At 41.8% G+C, this 15,838-nt stretch overlaps 1 protein-coding gene across 1 annotated transcript in view; it reads right to left on the bottom strand.

Moving 5' to 3' along the window:
• Apaf1 (apoptotic peptidase activating factor 1) overlaps positions 1-15,838 on the bottom strand; it is a 71,086-nt gene that overhangs the window by 16,686 nt on the left and 38,562 nt on the right. Inside the window, exons 18-22 of the mRNA XM_048418247.3 lie at positions 13,773-13,901; positions 10,814-10,939; positions 9,035-9,154; positions 4,642-4,758; positions 1,660-1,785 (exon numbers count right to left, since the gene is read on the bottom strand). Of these exons, the coding sequence (XP_048274204.3) occupies positions 1,660-1,785; positions 4,642-4,758; positions 9,035-9,154; positions 10,814-10,939; positions 13,773-13,901 (618 nt within the window). The remainder of the gene's footprint in view (positions 1-1,659; positions 1,786-4,641; positions 4,759-9,034; positions 9,155-10,813; positions 10,940-13,772; positions 13,902-15,838) is intronic.

Below are 15,838 nucleotides of genomic sequence, written 5' to 3'. Positions count from 1 at the left end.
GGGAGTTCCAGGCCAACCTGGCTACAAAGTAAGAGCTTAGATTAAAACACACACACAAGAAGGAGCTGAGAGATGGCTCTCAGAGGGTAAGCGGACTGGCTGCTCTTTCAGAGGTCCTGAGTTCAATTTCCAGCAACCACACAATGACTCACAACCATCTATAATGAGATTTGATGCCCTCTTCTGGCCTGCAGGCACACGTGCAGGCAGAACATTAGATACATATAAATAAATCTTAAAGAAAGAAAGACAGGAACTGCATTCATAATACCCGTTAGTACACAGTCTGCGTGGTCACAGTGATGATACTTAGGGTCTAAACACAATTCTGTCACTGCTGTGACGGAGGGTCTGATAAATGGCTCTGGGTTACGTCTGCATGCACATGTGTTGAAGACAGGAAAGGAAGGAGGAGAGCAAACACTAAACCCTCACTATCGAGAAGTCAGCAACTCCCCGAGAGGAAAATTAAAAATAGCACTACAAGAATGCCATATGGAGGCATGAAGGTAAACATCAAAAGACAAGATCTCAAGGACCTAAAAATACCTAAATATCCAAAAGCCACCAGTAGTAGTTCTGAAAAATAAGTCTAATCTCCACAGGAAGCCTTGTAACCTCACAGATTTGATGTATACTAGAACTTAATAAAAAGTGGATTTTAAAAGAATATAGAGTAAGCTCAAAGTCTCAGTATACATAATTACAGCAAGCTACACTTGTTTTGGGCAAGTTTATTACCACAATAAATATTCTTCTTAATAAAATCACATGACTTGGAGTGGAGCATGGTTGGAGAGGTCTGCAACCCCAGCACCCACGTAGCAGAGACAGGATGACAGCTAAAAGTTCAAAGACAGTCTGGGCTGCACAAAGCAAGGTCTAAGCCATTTTGGTCTACACAGCAAGGCCTTGACTCAGGAAAAGAAGGAACAAACAAAAAATGAAAATAAAAGACGCTATATAAATGTGGCAAAAATATATTTACACACATAAATATGAATATCAAGATAGGAAGAATTCAAATGAATACTTAATTCAAAATAAACAACCTTCTCAATGCACTGCCACCATGCCACACCCACAAAAAAATATGCAACATGAATGGACTCTTGACTTTTTCTTAGTCATCTGCCTTTTAAACTATGGCTATCATAGTCAGCAACTCCAACTCCACTGCTACTAGCAGCAGCTAGGCCGCAAGTGCCGCAGAAGACATTCTGTTCTCTCAGGCACCGACTCTTCCAACACTACTAAGAGAACTTACCTAAATTGCTGTCCCACTAAAGAACTCCAGACTCAAAGGCCAGGTAGAATCCTGCTCCCCAGAGAGGCTGGACAGCAAGCCGCTCACCCAGCTCGCATCCTCGCGTCTCCCAAGAAGTCCTCGTGCTCAGCCTCGCCCCTCATTATAAACCCTTCTCCACCTGGCTCCTCCCTACGACTTCCGGTCAGCTAGTTGTTGCCGCAACCTCGAGACCACAGGTGGACTGTATTTACTCAAACACATCTTTGCATCATTAAACAAATATTCCAGAGCGTAAATGAAAGTAACACACCTTGAAATGATATTCTACAACAGACCCTTTGAGCCCCACGTGTCCAGTCGGAAGGCTGAGGCGACCAAGCTCAGCAGTGTTCTTCTGTTCGGCCTCTCACCTGAATCACAGAGTCGTCAGAACTTGAAATCAGCGTCTTCCCGTCAGCTGAGAACTGGATGTGCCGCACAGCTTTCTTGTGCCCGAGCCTGGAGCTAAACACTCTGTTGTTTGGAAGTTCTATAATCTTCAAAACAGAAAACCACGAAAAAAAAATCAACATAAAGAAATTAAGCGGCACTTAGGCAGGACACCCCCACGGGGTATACACGCATGTGCCTTGCACACCTACCCTCCCCAGCCCCCATCAAGTATGCACTAGGCTGGCCAATGGCAGTAGGAACCAAGGGTTCTCCTGAGTGCTACCTGAGTCGTCACGTGACCATCTGGGCTCAACCTCCAAAATAAAAATGGCAATTTATGAAAAATAAGAAGGACAAAAATCCTGGATGATACAAAGCAAACTCTTCATCAAAATCAGAAATTCCCATGAGACAGAGGATGCCGAAAAAGCTAGAGAAATGGGGAGGCTGGGGAACAATGCACTGGTAGCGAGCCTTTAAAAGACCAAATACAGAGATTTAGAAAGTAGTAAGAGGGCTGGAGAGATGGACCCAGGGATAAAGGGCTTGCTGTGTGAACATGAGAGCCTGAGTTTGACCCCTAGCACCACATGGTGGAAGCATGATGCCTCAACAACGCCTCTGATCTCCACACCATACTGTGGCCTGAACACACATACATAAAAATCTTTAAGTTGTAACACAGACTCAAAACATGGTGACTATACCAAAAATACTCAAAGGAACTCATATGGGGGTTTGTGCATGTGTGTATTTTTATTTGCCCAAGTTAAAAAGATATATTAGATGATGCTGTAACACAAGGTTCTAGAAATCTAACCCATATGTTGGGGGGAAAAGAAGCCTTCAAAAAAGCAAAGAGGAAGCCAGGCGGTGGTGGCACACGCCTTTAATACCAGCATTCGGGAGGCAGAGACAGGCAGATCTCTGTGAGTTCGAGGCCAGCCTGGTCTACAAAAGCTAGTTTCAGGACAGGCTCCAAAGCTACAAAGAAACCCTGTCTCGAAAAACCAAAAAAAACAAAACAAACAAACAAACAAAAAAAAAGGCAAAGAGGAATTGTATGACTGGGGCCTTCTCAAAAGAGTGGGACAGTCAGTGTTCCTATAAGGAAAGCAGGGTAGCACTGACTGTTGATCAGTTCCTTCACAGACTTATACTGGACTACGAGGCTCTGCCACTTAGGAATGTTGCAAGAATTAGGAGGTCACACATCTGTAAACATCTGTAAAACAAGAATCACAGTATCCAATATCCAAGATGTTGGATGTCTGAGAACATCTGGAACAGTAAACAGTTCTGGTGGGCAGGGCCATTTGAAATTGCCTTTTTTTTATTTTTATTTATTTGTTTGTTGGTTGTTTTTCAAGACAGCGTTTCTCCATGTAACAGCCTTGGCTGTCTTGGAACTCGCTCTGTAGACCAGGCTGGCCTTGAACTCACAGAGATCCACCTGCCTCTGCCTCCTGAGTGCTGGGATTAAAGGCATATGCCACCACTGCCCGGCTGAAATGGCAATTTTAAACATTAAAAATCAACTAAAATAGATAGCTGTTGGTATTGTCACACAGTTCAGAATTTATGTGATGTGAGGATTGGAGGAAGCTAAGAATGTTCAAAAAAAGATATATGGATTCTTTAAACCTTTTAAAGGTTGGCTTTTATTCTACAAGTGTGAGTATTATTTGCCACAGGCACCAGACTACATGTGTAAGTGTACACGTGTGTAAGTGTACACATGTAGTCTGGTGCCTGTGGAGGTCAGAAAACAGATTTTCATGCCCTAGAAATGGAGTTCCAGGCAGTTGTTAGTCACCATGTGGGTACTGGGAATCAACCCAAGTCCTCTGAGAGAGGAGTTAAGTGTTCTTAACCTCGGGACAATCTCTCCAGCCCCAAAGTTTACATGTTTTATGAGGTGTTTTTCTTCTTATTAGTTAACTACCTGAAAGGCAGTTTCAAAGTACTAAAGCAGTAAAAACAGAAAGAGGAAGATGCTGAGTTGGCAACACAAGTAAAAAGGAAAGCAAGGACCTATTCAAAATAAATACGACACAGAAATACAAAACACAGGCTGAGAGGAAACTAAGGAAATCTGTGAGGATGCAACAATCCTGTGCTTAACAAACAGGTGTCAGACACTTGCCCACAGCCTGAACTGATACACAACGCTGGAGCTGCTGAGGGAGACACAGAAGTCTGACATCACCTGCTCCCCACTGTGTCCAAGCCTTAGGCTCCTCCTGTGGGGGTATCTGACCTGGAGGACATCTGGGTAATCCCTTATGAAAAACAACCCATGGGAAAATGAATGTGGCTAATGCCAAGGTCTCAATAAATTAGAAAACAATCCCAAAGGCCTAGATGAGGAGAAATGAGAAGGACCAATCAAGGTTCTCTAAAAGGTTTATAACTAGATAACAAGTGCTTTTGTGATGAGCATTGCATGGCATAAGGTCAGAATATTTTTATACAAGAGGATTTTCATTATAATACCTTCTCTGTGTCAGTACCTGGTTCTTTTTATCTATTTGGTCTTCCTGGGTAAGTTCAGGATTTCAGGTGGTAAAAACGGACACACCTAACATCAAATACAGAAACGGAGATGGGAGAGTGGGCACAGCGGGCCCCGGACTGACACTCTCAAGAATCTGTAAATGACATCACATGGCTAGTTCTAAGAGGGGAAATGCTTTTTGTGTAATTGGTTAAACCTGTTTAGTTTTTTAAACCATGTATAAAACAACTAATAAGAATAAGGAACGCAGAAAGTTCGAGAAGCAGCAATAAAGGTCGCGGGAGGAGACGCTAGCCAGGTTGAGATGGTCAGTCTATGGGACAATCGCTACCAGACCACAGAAAGATCTGCTTGGTGTACAGGTGTGCAAAGCAAGGCCGAGCATAGGGTCAGTTCTAGCTGGACAGCTCTAGCCACAGCTGTGAGGACGCGCGCTGAATACCTTAATGGCTCCATCTTCATCTCCAAACGCAACATACTCAAGATGAGGACTCAGGCAACAGCAACTGACTTGAGCTTCAGGCAGGTAGTCAATCTGGCCTGTTTTCCCAGCGATGAGCTAATGAAGGAGAAGGCAAAGTCAGTCATTAGCCTGTGTGTGCGTTTTCTTCTGCTGTTCTTCAGAAGACAGACTTCAATTGGAAAATAAAAGAAAGCAAGGAAAATTACCAAGAGTTCCCAGGGAGACAACAAAGACTGATCGCAAACTCAGCAGCCGCATTTAGCATTTGGTGCTCGCCTTTTATTTCACTTATGTGGCTCAGATACATTTTCATAAAATAAAACAAGCTTTACAAAGGTTTGCAAAGCAGCTGCTGTGCCCACCACCTGAGACACATCTGTCTGATACACAGTCACACAGCTAGCCCCACATCCTGTCTTTTATTTCTTCACAAAGCCTGTTCCTAATAGGGTTATCATTTGTTATAATCAACTTTTCTGAAATTTTCAAAGGGCTATGAAACAGGACTGAGACAGACATTACACATAATGATAAGTCAAAATTGAAATTTATATACTCCGAGTCACTCACAAATCAGGATAAATTAAGATTCTTTCCTTCTTTAAGACGGGGAGGTAGATCTTACAAAAGAAACTTGAAAGCACAATTCGTGTCACTTGACTTGCAAATATTTAAACTAAGATTATCCATTTTTATAATTTTATAGCTTCTAGTTAATGCTAAGGATATTTTGTTTAAATCCTCTAAAAAAAAAGTATAGTTCCTTGGGAAGTTCCTTAGTACCTCAATTAAAAGATAAGACCTCAGGACAGACTTCTCAAGCTTCAGTCACTTACCAGACACCTTTCTAAATTAGTGTTAGGGTCTAAAATATAAAATATTTCTCAGCATGGCACATGCAATAAAATTGTTTCAGCTATTCTGAATATAAGGTTAATTAAGAATATGTAGCTTGGGCTGGAGAGATGGCTCAGAGGTTAAGAGCACTGACTGCTTTTCCAGAGGTCCTGAGTTCAATTCCCGGCAACCACATGGTGGCTCACAACCATCTGTAATGAGATCTGACGCCCTCTTCTGGTGTGCAGGAAAACATGTTGTATATAACCAATAAATAAATCTTTAAAAAAAATATGTAGCTTTTCCTTTATAACAACAGTTTGCTAAAATTCTCTGCTCTATGAGATATTTAAAATCAAGTCTAAATTCTGCAGGCTGAATTAGGGAAAGAATCATCAACACTCTCACCTAGCTGGGGCATTTTGTGCTAAATAAGACGGTGAAACAATGGCCTGGCTGCTGTGGGGACAGCCAGCCTCTTTCTGAGTGGAATCGTGGTTTGCTCCCTATGGGAACTCATATCTGGTACTGGAAACCTGGTGGTCAAAAGTCCAAGGCTGAGGAGGTCGCAGGCCCTAAGCAGGGAACCTACTTCTGTTATTTTGCTAAACAGATGCCGTCAAGCTGCCTTCTGAGCAGTCCAAATGTCTATTTTTACGCCCGTGGACTAATTCGTGCTGCTTTCAGTCTTGGTCAAAGAGGTTTCTTTTGCAATGGAAAGCAGTTAATGCAGAGACCCACCGCTAGTACAGTGCTGAGAATTAAGTGAATATCAAGTGTTAACCCTATGTAGGACAACTACATCACCCCTCCAGGGCTCTAAGAACATCACAGAAGAAGGGACTAAAAGAATGTAAAACCAGGAAATAGAGAAGTGTGTTGTAAAATGCCGTCTCCTGGATATGGCATGACCACTGCATGCCTGAAGTTACAGTAACCATGGTTACCACCATAATATCTACATGAGATTAGGCCCTTTAACAAGTCTGTTATTAATGGGCGAGGGGCTTGGGAGGTACCCCCCCTCCATGAGGGTGATGGTTACCAGGGAGAGGAAGCCATCTTTTCCAGCTGTGTCACCACTGATAGACTGCCATGCTCCAGTAACTAACCCCGATCCTGTTCATGAAAGCCATCTTAACTCAGTAGGACACACACACACTCAAAGTAGGTGAGCAACATGTTGGAAAAAAGGAGTTCAATGGGAGTAGGAAGGAAGTAAGAGAGGATAATGGAGTATACATGATCCAAATGCACCATACAGACATATAAAACTATTAAACAATATTCTCTTAAAAAGCTGACCGCTAAAAACTAAGTATTTTCCTCCACAAAAATCAAGTTCAATACTTCTTCTAATTGGTAATTTAAAAATTCGGTATTTACTGTAATGGAACGACTGACTGTCTGCCAGTTATACCGTCCTCTCAACTCCTGCAGACTATGACATAAAGTAAGATGACATTTTACAGTCAAGCAACCTCATCATCCTTTGGTTATGACAACTGTTACAGAAATGTTACATAGATTTGATTTTAAAAAATACAAGCATGGGAACAATGAACTGAGAAAGAGCTACAGAAGAGATATCCCAAGCAAAAGCTCAGTCTATTAAAAAACCAGTAAGTAAGGAATTCACATTCAAGTTCCTGTCCACGTTCATCCTGTAAATACCGAACAGTGATCAGGACATTGGGAAGACGGTGTGTGAACTTACAAAATACAAATCGGGACAAATCAAAGATGTTTGATAGCTTGACTCTAAAACTCAGGGCAGCTGGAGACAAATCACCACGAACCATAAACGATGGATTCCTAGATAGGAGTCTCTTTAATAGATTCTGCCTTAACCTGTAACCAGCTTCCAGGCTGCTGAAGATGAGAGGGGCTTTAACGGTGACACAGTGGGCTTCAGAGAAGTGGCAAAGCTCAGCCATCTCAGAGCCAGCTGGAACTAGTCTGCCGAGCCCTGGGTTTCCTCTGCCGCCCCCACCCAAGCACTCCAGCTGTAGCACTCCACGCTCTGCCTGCAGTCTGCTGGTCCCCTGTTCTCTCCAGCACCCACACGGTAACTCAAAATGGTGTGTAACTCCAGCTCACAGAGGCAATTCTGGCCTCTGTGGGCACTGCACACACATGGAATACATACACATACACACACACACACACACACACACACACAAACACTAAAATATATAAAATAAAACTATACGAAGTTTTTAAAAGAAAAGGAAAGTCCAACAGATCAGATTATCAGTGCTACAGCCTTCCTAGAAACTGTTAAGGTATCCCAAGGCTGGAGGTATAGTTAGTTGTTCAGTGTTAGAGCACTGGGTTTGCAAGCTCAAGACCCTGGGTCTGATCCTCAGTACCACCACAGGGAAAAACTGAGACGACTACAGATTGTGTTTTTGACCTAAGAGCTAATGAAAGGCTCTAAAATATTACAAGAATCATTTAGAGGATGGTTAATCCTCAGCTATGATCGGGTTTCTGTCCTCTCCACACCTCTCTCTCAAGAGAATCTCAGGGCAAGAGGTGATCACTCGCTTGTTTATGCAATAGCCACGCTGATCCCAGTGACACATTCTCTCCGCCACTGCCCTTGCCGCCCCTTTTAGCCACAATTCACTGTCACTCAGCTGCTCGCAATGGTATCTCCCAGGAAGGTCTACCATCCAGCTGTGCTGCCAGTCTCTTGGGTGAAGGGAGCGTTCCTCCTGCGGCCAGCACCCGCGATGCCCTGCTTCCAGGGCTTCTCTATCCGGGTGGTGTCAGCTGAATGGACTTCTGCTCAGAGGCCACTGGCTCAGTAGCGCTGACCTCCTGGATGGCAGCATCCCTTGGGTCACCTGCTACCTCTCTCCAGCACTCGGAGGCTCGTAAGTACCTTTCCTATGCCACTGGGCCCCTGGGTCGGGTCAGCCTGAGCTCAGCTGTTCGGATCCCCAGCAATGTCGCTATTCTAATATTATCAACACAATCCCTTCCTTCTCCAGGACTAGTGAGTATTCAAAAACAACTGGACAGATGTGTGAGTAAATTAGTAAGCAGGAGTGCCTCAATATGGGAAGTCCAGCTCCCACCACCACAGCTCTGATGAGACTCCTCCACTTAAGATGATTCTTGTTCTTCCAAAGACCCTATTTTCCTTCCCCTAACTGAAAAAAAAAAAATACTTCAGTTAATATGTTCACCTCTTGTTTCCCTATCAGACACATCCAAATCACCATTTTGAAGAAGCTCAAGTTTGTCTTTGTGGGATTCTCAAGACCCTAAGGGAAGTGATCACAAACAGCAAGAGAGATGCCAGGTTAATAAAGGAGGTTATTTCTTTTTAAATAGCATGTAATTTAATTCTAAGTACTGGCATATCCAAACCTCAACTCAAGAGTCATATATTTATTCAACTAATGCCTAGCAGGCATCTGTTAGGACCAATTAGACCTGATCCTGTACAAAAACACAAACAGAAAAAAGAAAAAAATAAGTGCAACCCAAACCATCTTTCCAGTGTCTTCTAAAACATACTCACTTGTAGGCCTCGTATGTTGTCAACTGCCAGGACCATCATTTCATTCTCTTGAAACACGACGTCTATTTCCTGCTTTAACACTATGGCAGAGTTCTTGCACACCTTCTTCGTCTCCCAGACCTGAGTAAGAGATAAAGAAACTAAAATAACAATATATTACCAGTCCTCCCTGATCTACTGTAAGGACGGCTCTAGTTTCAAAGCAAGATAACAAATTATGATTCGAAATTAAAATGCCTAGGGTAGAAAAAATTCACCTGTTAGGCTATACAACAACAATAAATATTTATTAACACATCCTATAATAAAAAAAAATAGTCACTATTACATGAGTTGTGGGCTCTGCAATCAAAATGTTTCTGGGAGTTCTCCTTTAACAAAAAACTGTGACATCAGAGAGGTCAGCCCAGTGCTATGTGAAGGTGAGGATTGGCTGACTCCCGTCTACAGCAGACACAGAGCTCACAGCAGAGCAGCACGCGATGGCGGTGGCTACACAAGCTGTGCTTTACTGCAGCTCTCCTCCTCCTCACAGAAAGAAGCTCTGAGTTGATCTGTAGTCTAGCTCAGGTCTAGGAAGCATTAAGTAGCACAGGTCCTCTGGGCCTTTCCTGGACCTAACATATCATGCTCTCTTCCTATGATGAGGATTAGTAAATCAGTACATGTACAGTACTTTGCATGATGTCTAACAAAGAGTAGCATTAAATAAACTTTAGTTATGATTTGTATAAAGCACTGTATTAGATGTTCCCGGCACCAACTAAGATTCCTACACTCAAACAACTGAATATAATTCTTAAATATGTAAATAAGTCAGGGGGCAATGGAATACTGGAAAGATAGAGTCAAATCAAATCTATATTTTAAGTCATCAATCCAATAGGCATCAATCCAAAGTGACACAGAATTACATAATCTTAAAGGAGACAGATATTCCCCTAAACAAAGAGGGCTTGAACAGATCTTAGGATGGTAGAGAAAGGAGGGTTTTCCGAGCATATGAGGTAATATGTGTCAGGAAAGGAACAGAAGCAAGGCATTTGGGAAACACTATCTACAGGAATAAACTGAAGGACGGACTGAGAGCCAGCGAGATCACACTGTGGAAGAGCTGAATGGTAGACTTGGAAGTCGCTATTTACTCTGATGAACAAGAGTCACTATCTGTATCTGAGCAAAAATGATGTAACCAGAAATGGGTGTGTCTCAAAATAATAGTGAGACTGTACTGCACATAATACAATATCTTAGAAACATCACATAGTCAAATAAGAAAGAAAACATGGCAGAGAGGGAACAAATGCTGAGGATCTGAATACAGGAAAGGGAAAGTAGAGATAAATGACAACTAAATTAAAAGGTACAATATACGAGCGACGAGAATCACCATGTTGTTAAACAGGAGAACTAAGGAAAAAGCCAGACGTCTTCGGCCCAGCACCTGGCCCCAGTAACAGGCAATGAACAAGACGAACGAGACTGATCTAATCCAGGTAACAAGCAGTCACTTTTCTAGAATAAATAAGTGCCTAGTAGTTTCTTAATTTACCTCCCCTAATTTACTTCCCAACAATTTATTTCTCAATAAATTTAGTTTAAAAGTTTAAAATGAGCCAGGCAGTGGTGGCACATGCCATTACCCCCAACACTCAAGAGATAGAGGCCAGCCTGGTCTGTAGAGTACATTCCAGAACATCTAGAGCTACACAGAGAAACCCTGTCTCAAAAACAAAAAAACAAATAAATGTTTAAAATGAAAATCTCAATATTTCTCACCCGTATTGTTTGGTCATCAGAAGCCGTCAGAAATGATGACCCATCAGGAGAAAACATCACGCCATGAACCCAACTTAAATGTCCTCTGCAATCAGCTACCTTTACGCGTGAATCTATATTCCACAACTGTAGGATAAACAAAGAACGTGGTTTAATATAACAAGAACACTCAAAGTAAGGCTGACACAGCAACACTATTTCTACAAATAAAGCCTCAAAACACATTATCAAAATTTAAAACTGGATTTTGCGTAAGATTATTTATTATATAATTACATTTTTAATAGTAAATAAACAAAGATAACAGAAATTGCCATGTGGGTATAGGTCAATTGGTACATCTCACATTTAGTGAACACAAGGCCCTGGGTTCACACCACAACACACACACACACACACACACATTCACACAAAAAGCCATGAACATATACATAAGGAAAATACCTTGAAAGCAGCAGGGAAACTAAATGAATATACTATAATTAATCACACAATGGAATACTATGCAAAATGGAATAAGAAAAATACTGCCCGATAACTTAAGCTCTATGATATACTGTTAACAGAAAAAGTAAAGAACATATATTACCTTTAATTTAGAAATTAAATGTATGAAATGCTCAAAGAATAAATAAAAACATTTTAAGAACTACAAAGACTGGGAATGTGGTTTGGTTGTTGCCTAGCATGCACAAAAGCCTCAGGCTCCATCTCTAATACCATATAAAACCCAACAAGAAGGCAGAGGATCAAAGTTCAGGATCATTCTTGGCTACATAGTGAATTTGGAGGCACGCCTGGGCTACATGAGACCCTGTCTTAACAAAAATAGAGAAGAATAAATACATACATATATATATATATATATATATATGGCTATAGACATGCGTGTGCATACAGAAATCTGCCTAGATATATAAAAAGATGCTGCCTATGAGATGGAAAATGAGGGAAGGAAAGAGGTCACAATGATTGTTGTTGTAGGAGGCCACTGTTCGTTCGCAGCTGCTCAGCCCCGAAATAATGCCACAGAAACCATATTATTTGTGATACTGTTTAGCCCATAGCTTAAGCATATTTCTGACTAACTCATATCTTACATTAACCCATTTCCATTCATCTGTGGATTGCCACAATTTACCAGGTACAGATCTGGCATCTGTCTCTGGCGGGGCTACATGGTTTCTCTCTGACTCCGCCCTTCTTTCTCCCAGCATTCAGTTTAGTTTTCCACGCCTAGCTCTGTTCTACCCCATCAGGCCAAGCAAGCTTCTTTATTAACCAATGGTATTCGCAGCATACAGAGGGGAATCCCACATCGGATGACAATGAGATTTCTCTGAAAATGACTTACTAGGCCGGGCGGTGGTGGCGCACACCTTTAATCCCAGCACTCGGGAGGCAGAGGCAGGTGGATCTCTGTGAGTTCGAGGCCAGCCTGGTCTACAAGAGCTAGTTCCAGGACAGGCACCAAAAACTACAGAGAAACCCTGTCTCGAAAATCCAAAAAAAAAAAAAAATGACTTACTATAATGCTTGGAATCTGTCATGTACATGGTTTATCTTTTTTAATCAATCTAAAAATAACAGGATGAACATAAGCAGCTTCCATATAAAGATTATTTCTCTCTAATACTGTCATCCAACCTTCATCTGAACTGGCTGTGAAGCCCTACAATAAATGAGCACACTAATTGTAGCATGTCCACATTTCTCTTTTTAGCCATGCTTATTACAAATTGTGGGAGTCTACCACCATCCTCGCTGCATTCCATCCTGGGTTCTGCTGTACTTTTCTCAAAAATATTCCAGTCTAATGAAGTACCATATGTGCCTGCGTGCCCTCATTACACTTTGAATTACAGGCCTACTTTATGATTGCAGAATTAGCATGGACAAAATAAGTGCTCCATCACATGCCCAATGGATTTCACTTGCTGAGTTTCAGTTACAAAATGATTATGAAAAGCCTGCCTTATCTCTAGAATCTAAACTGGAAAATGCAGCAAAAAGGGACAGAAATGAAAGCGACCTACAGGTGAACTCTCAAGAGACCCCTCCTCTCCTTCTTTAACTGCACCTCTCACATTTGTCAGCTGAAGCTTCCACAGCAAAGCCGTACATTCCAAGAAGGAAGACATTCATCCTTTCCTGGACCTTTCTAAGAATGACAGAGGTAAGGATCTTAGAAATGGGGAGGAAGGTTGATCATGAAATTCACCAGAAAGTGTCAAATTGTAAACAAGAACAGGAATTTGTAAGAATCACTCTGTTTGTGCATGGCAATGACAAGGCTACCATCTCACCCGACTCAAAGGATCTAAGAATCTGAACTAACTCACTGATTTTAAAGAGAATAGCACCTGGGGCTGGGGAGACGGCTCAGTGGGCAAGAGCACTTTGTGTGCAAGCTTGTGTTGACCCAGGCTCAACACCCAAGCATGGCTGCTGTGCCTGTCATCACAGCATTTAGGGGTAACAACAGGTGAATCCCAAAGCTCCATGGCCAGCTGCCAGCCAACAGCCAGGGAGAGAGCCTTTCTTAAAGAAATAAAGAGAAAAGGGATTAAGGCCTCTGCATGTGCTTGAACAGGTGCACACGCATGCATGCACGCACATGCACACACACATACACACACACACATACATACACACACGGTAAAACTAAAAGAAACGCCCTATCTTAACCTAGAAAACCAATGATTATTCCATATGCTAGATATCAATAAACACTTGGTAAATGGTCCTCCCATTCCACCATTGTAAAATCATGTCTTCAACCACATTAAAATAATATAGCTAGTCATATAACCGAATATTTCGAAGCTTTATGTTATTAGGCTATGAAGAAAACACAATTGTACAAGAAAGCATCCTCATCAGTACGGGTTTAGGTAGCCCGCTCTTTGTCATGTGATCTCTAGAGACCACATTCCATTGAATAAGCTCAACTACTCACCTCCACACAGTACTGGGACAGGGCAACCACTGCCAAATGGTCATAGGGGGAGAAGTCACAGTATTGGATGGTGCAGTGATGGCCTGTATGGATCTCTGCCAACAGGTCACTACTATGAATATCAAAGAGCTGTCAAAATAAAGAGATAGCTATAAAAACAAAGCATCCGAAATTACACCCACATTGAATCTAAATTTATTTTTAAAAGATGTTCCTCATATCTCAGAAGTAAAATGTAAGTCCTGAAAACCTATAGTTACTGATACTGGCATAAATGCTGATAGCTACACAGACATGAATTGCTATATATATCATTTTTAAAATACAGCTCATCTCGAAAGCTATCTTCTATAGAGGAAAGTTCATCACAGATAATCTCTCAAGGTGGCCTAGAGAGAAACAACCTTTGTGAACGCATGAACAGAAACAAAGAAGTCGAGTAAGCACAGAGCCGTTCTCCCTGGTGCTTCTGATTCGAGGGAGAAAACGTATACTCAGGAGCAAAGTCGGTCAAAATAATAAAAAGCAAAAGCTTATGAAAATGAAATATAAGCTAAACCAATTCTATTTTTCTCCAGAGGTATCAAATTATTCCATTACTATTAATCATTTTCCCATTTTTGAACCAAAAAAGCTATTTTTTATCAATATAACCTGCATTTCAATTCTTGAAAGGTTTTCAAATGTTGAATATATTCTTCCAAAGGTTTTGCCAAATAGTAAGACGATGTATACTTCATACACACATACAGTATATTGATACAGTCTAGTTACTTAAGACCGAACATAGACAGTCCTCAGGAACAAAACAAAAGCTTCCAGTGGGAGCCATAAAGAGGCTTAGCGAATGCACAGCACAGGGACACATGCAGATGCCAAGAAGCACAGCAGGGAAGGCCAAAAACAAACAACAGGAAATCATATTTAAATGTCTCCCAGGGCAGGTTGTTCTTAAAAATCAGTGGCTAAGAATAACACCAAAAAAAAAAAAAAAAGGCACATGTGAAACAGGAATGACCCAGCTAGGGAATGACAGAAGAGAAAGGCCTGCCGACAGGAGCAGACGAGCAGACGAACAATACACGAATCTGAAAGAAGGGGAGAAAGAGGGGAGAACAAGAGGGGGACCTACAGGCAAGGGCAATCATCCAGGATAATAAATAGGGATCCAGTCGATAGGTTTTAAGACAAGATGTTTTACACAGAACGTATCTTTTCCTTTCACACTAGAGCAGATCTTCTAATGTTCTAAAGTGAACTTTCCCTGGGATTGAGGATTGACCTCAGTGGTGGGGCTTGCCTAGCACAGGGTTCAATCCCTATCATCAGCCGGGGAGTGAGAGAGAAGATTTTTCCTTTAACATCACTGATTATCTGGAAAATGTATATCAACGGCTGAAGAGGTGGCTCAGAGGTTAAGAGCATTGGCTGTTCTTCCAGAGGCACCGAGTTCAATTCCCAGCCACCACGTTGGCTCACAACCATCTACAATGCCTTCTTCTGGCCAGCAGTGCAGGCCTACACACGCAGACAGAACACTGGATACATAAACACATAATAAATAAATAAATAGATGCACATCAAGCTGCCACCTCACACCTACTCAATGGCTCTAAATTTCTAAAGGAAAGTAGGTAAGATTTTTAGTGGAATCCAGCAACAGGTGTTTCTGAGGACCGGAGAAGCTAAGGCCGTTGTAAACTACTCGTAGGAAAGGAAACAATGCGTTGTAAACTACTCGTAGGAAAGGAAACAATGCGGCCACTGTGGGAAAGTTCACCTCCTCCGAGATTACCATAGTGATCTAGCAAATCCATTAGTACTGTGGGTCCCAAACAGATGTTTGTGTCCACGTCTACTGCAGCATTATCCACGACACCTAAGAGGTGGAAGGAAGCAGGAGCCTGCACAGAAGGGTGAGTGGTGAGTAGACACATACAGAGAGACTGTTTAGATCTGACACATTCTACAACACAAATAAGCTTTTAAAACACTGTGCTCAAGGAAATGAGTCAAGCATAAATAAACCGAGCATTATATAATTCCACTTGCACAGTCTCCAGAAG

Source organism: Myodes glareolus, chromosome 26, assembly GCF_982192425.1.
Source record: "Myodes glareolus chromosome 26, mMyoGla1.1, whole genome shotgun sequence".
Classification (NCBI taxonomy): domain Eukaryota; kingdom Metazoa; phylum Chordata; class Mammalia; order Rodentia; family Cricetidae; genus Myodes; species Myodes glareolus.
This window is presented reverse-complemented; position numbering and strand designations above follow the sequence as displayed.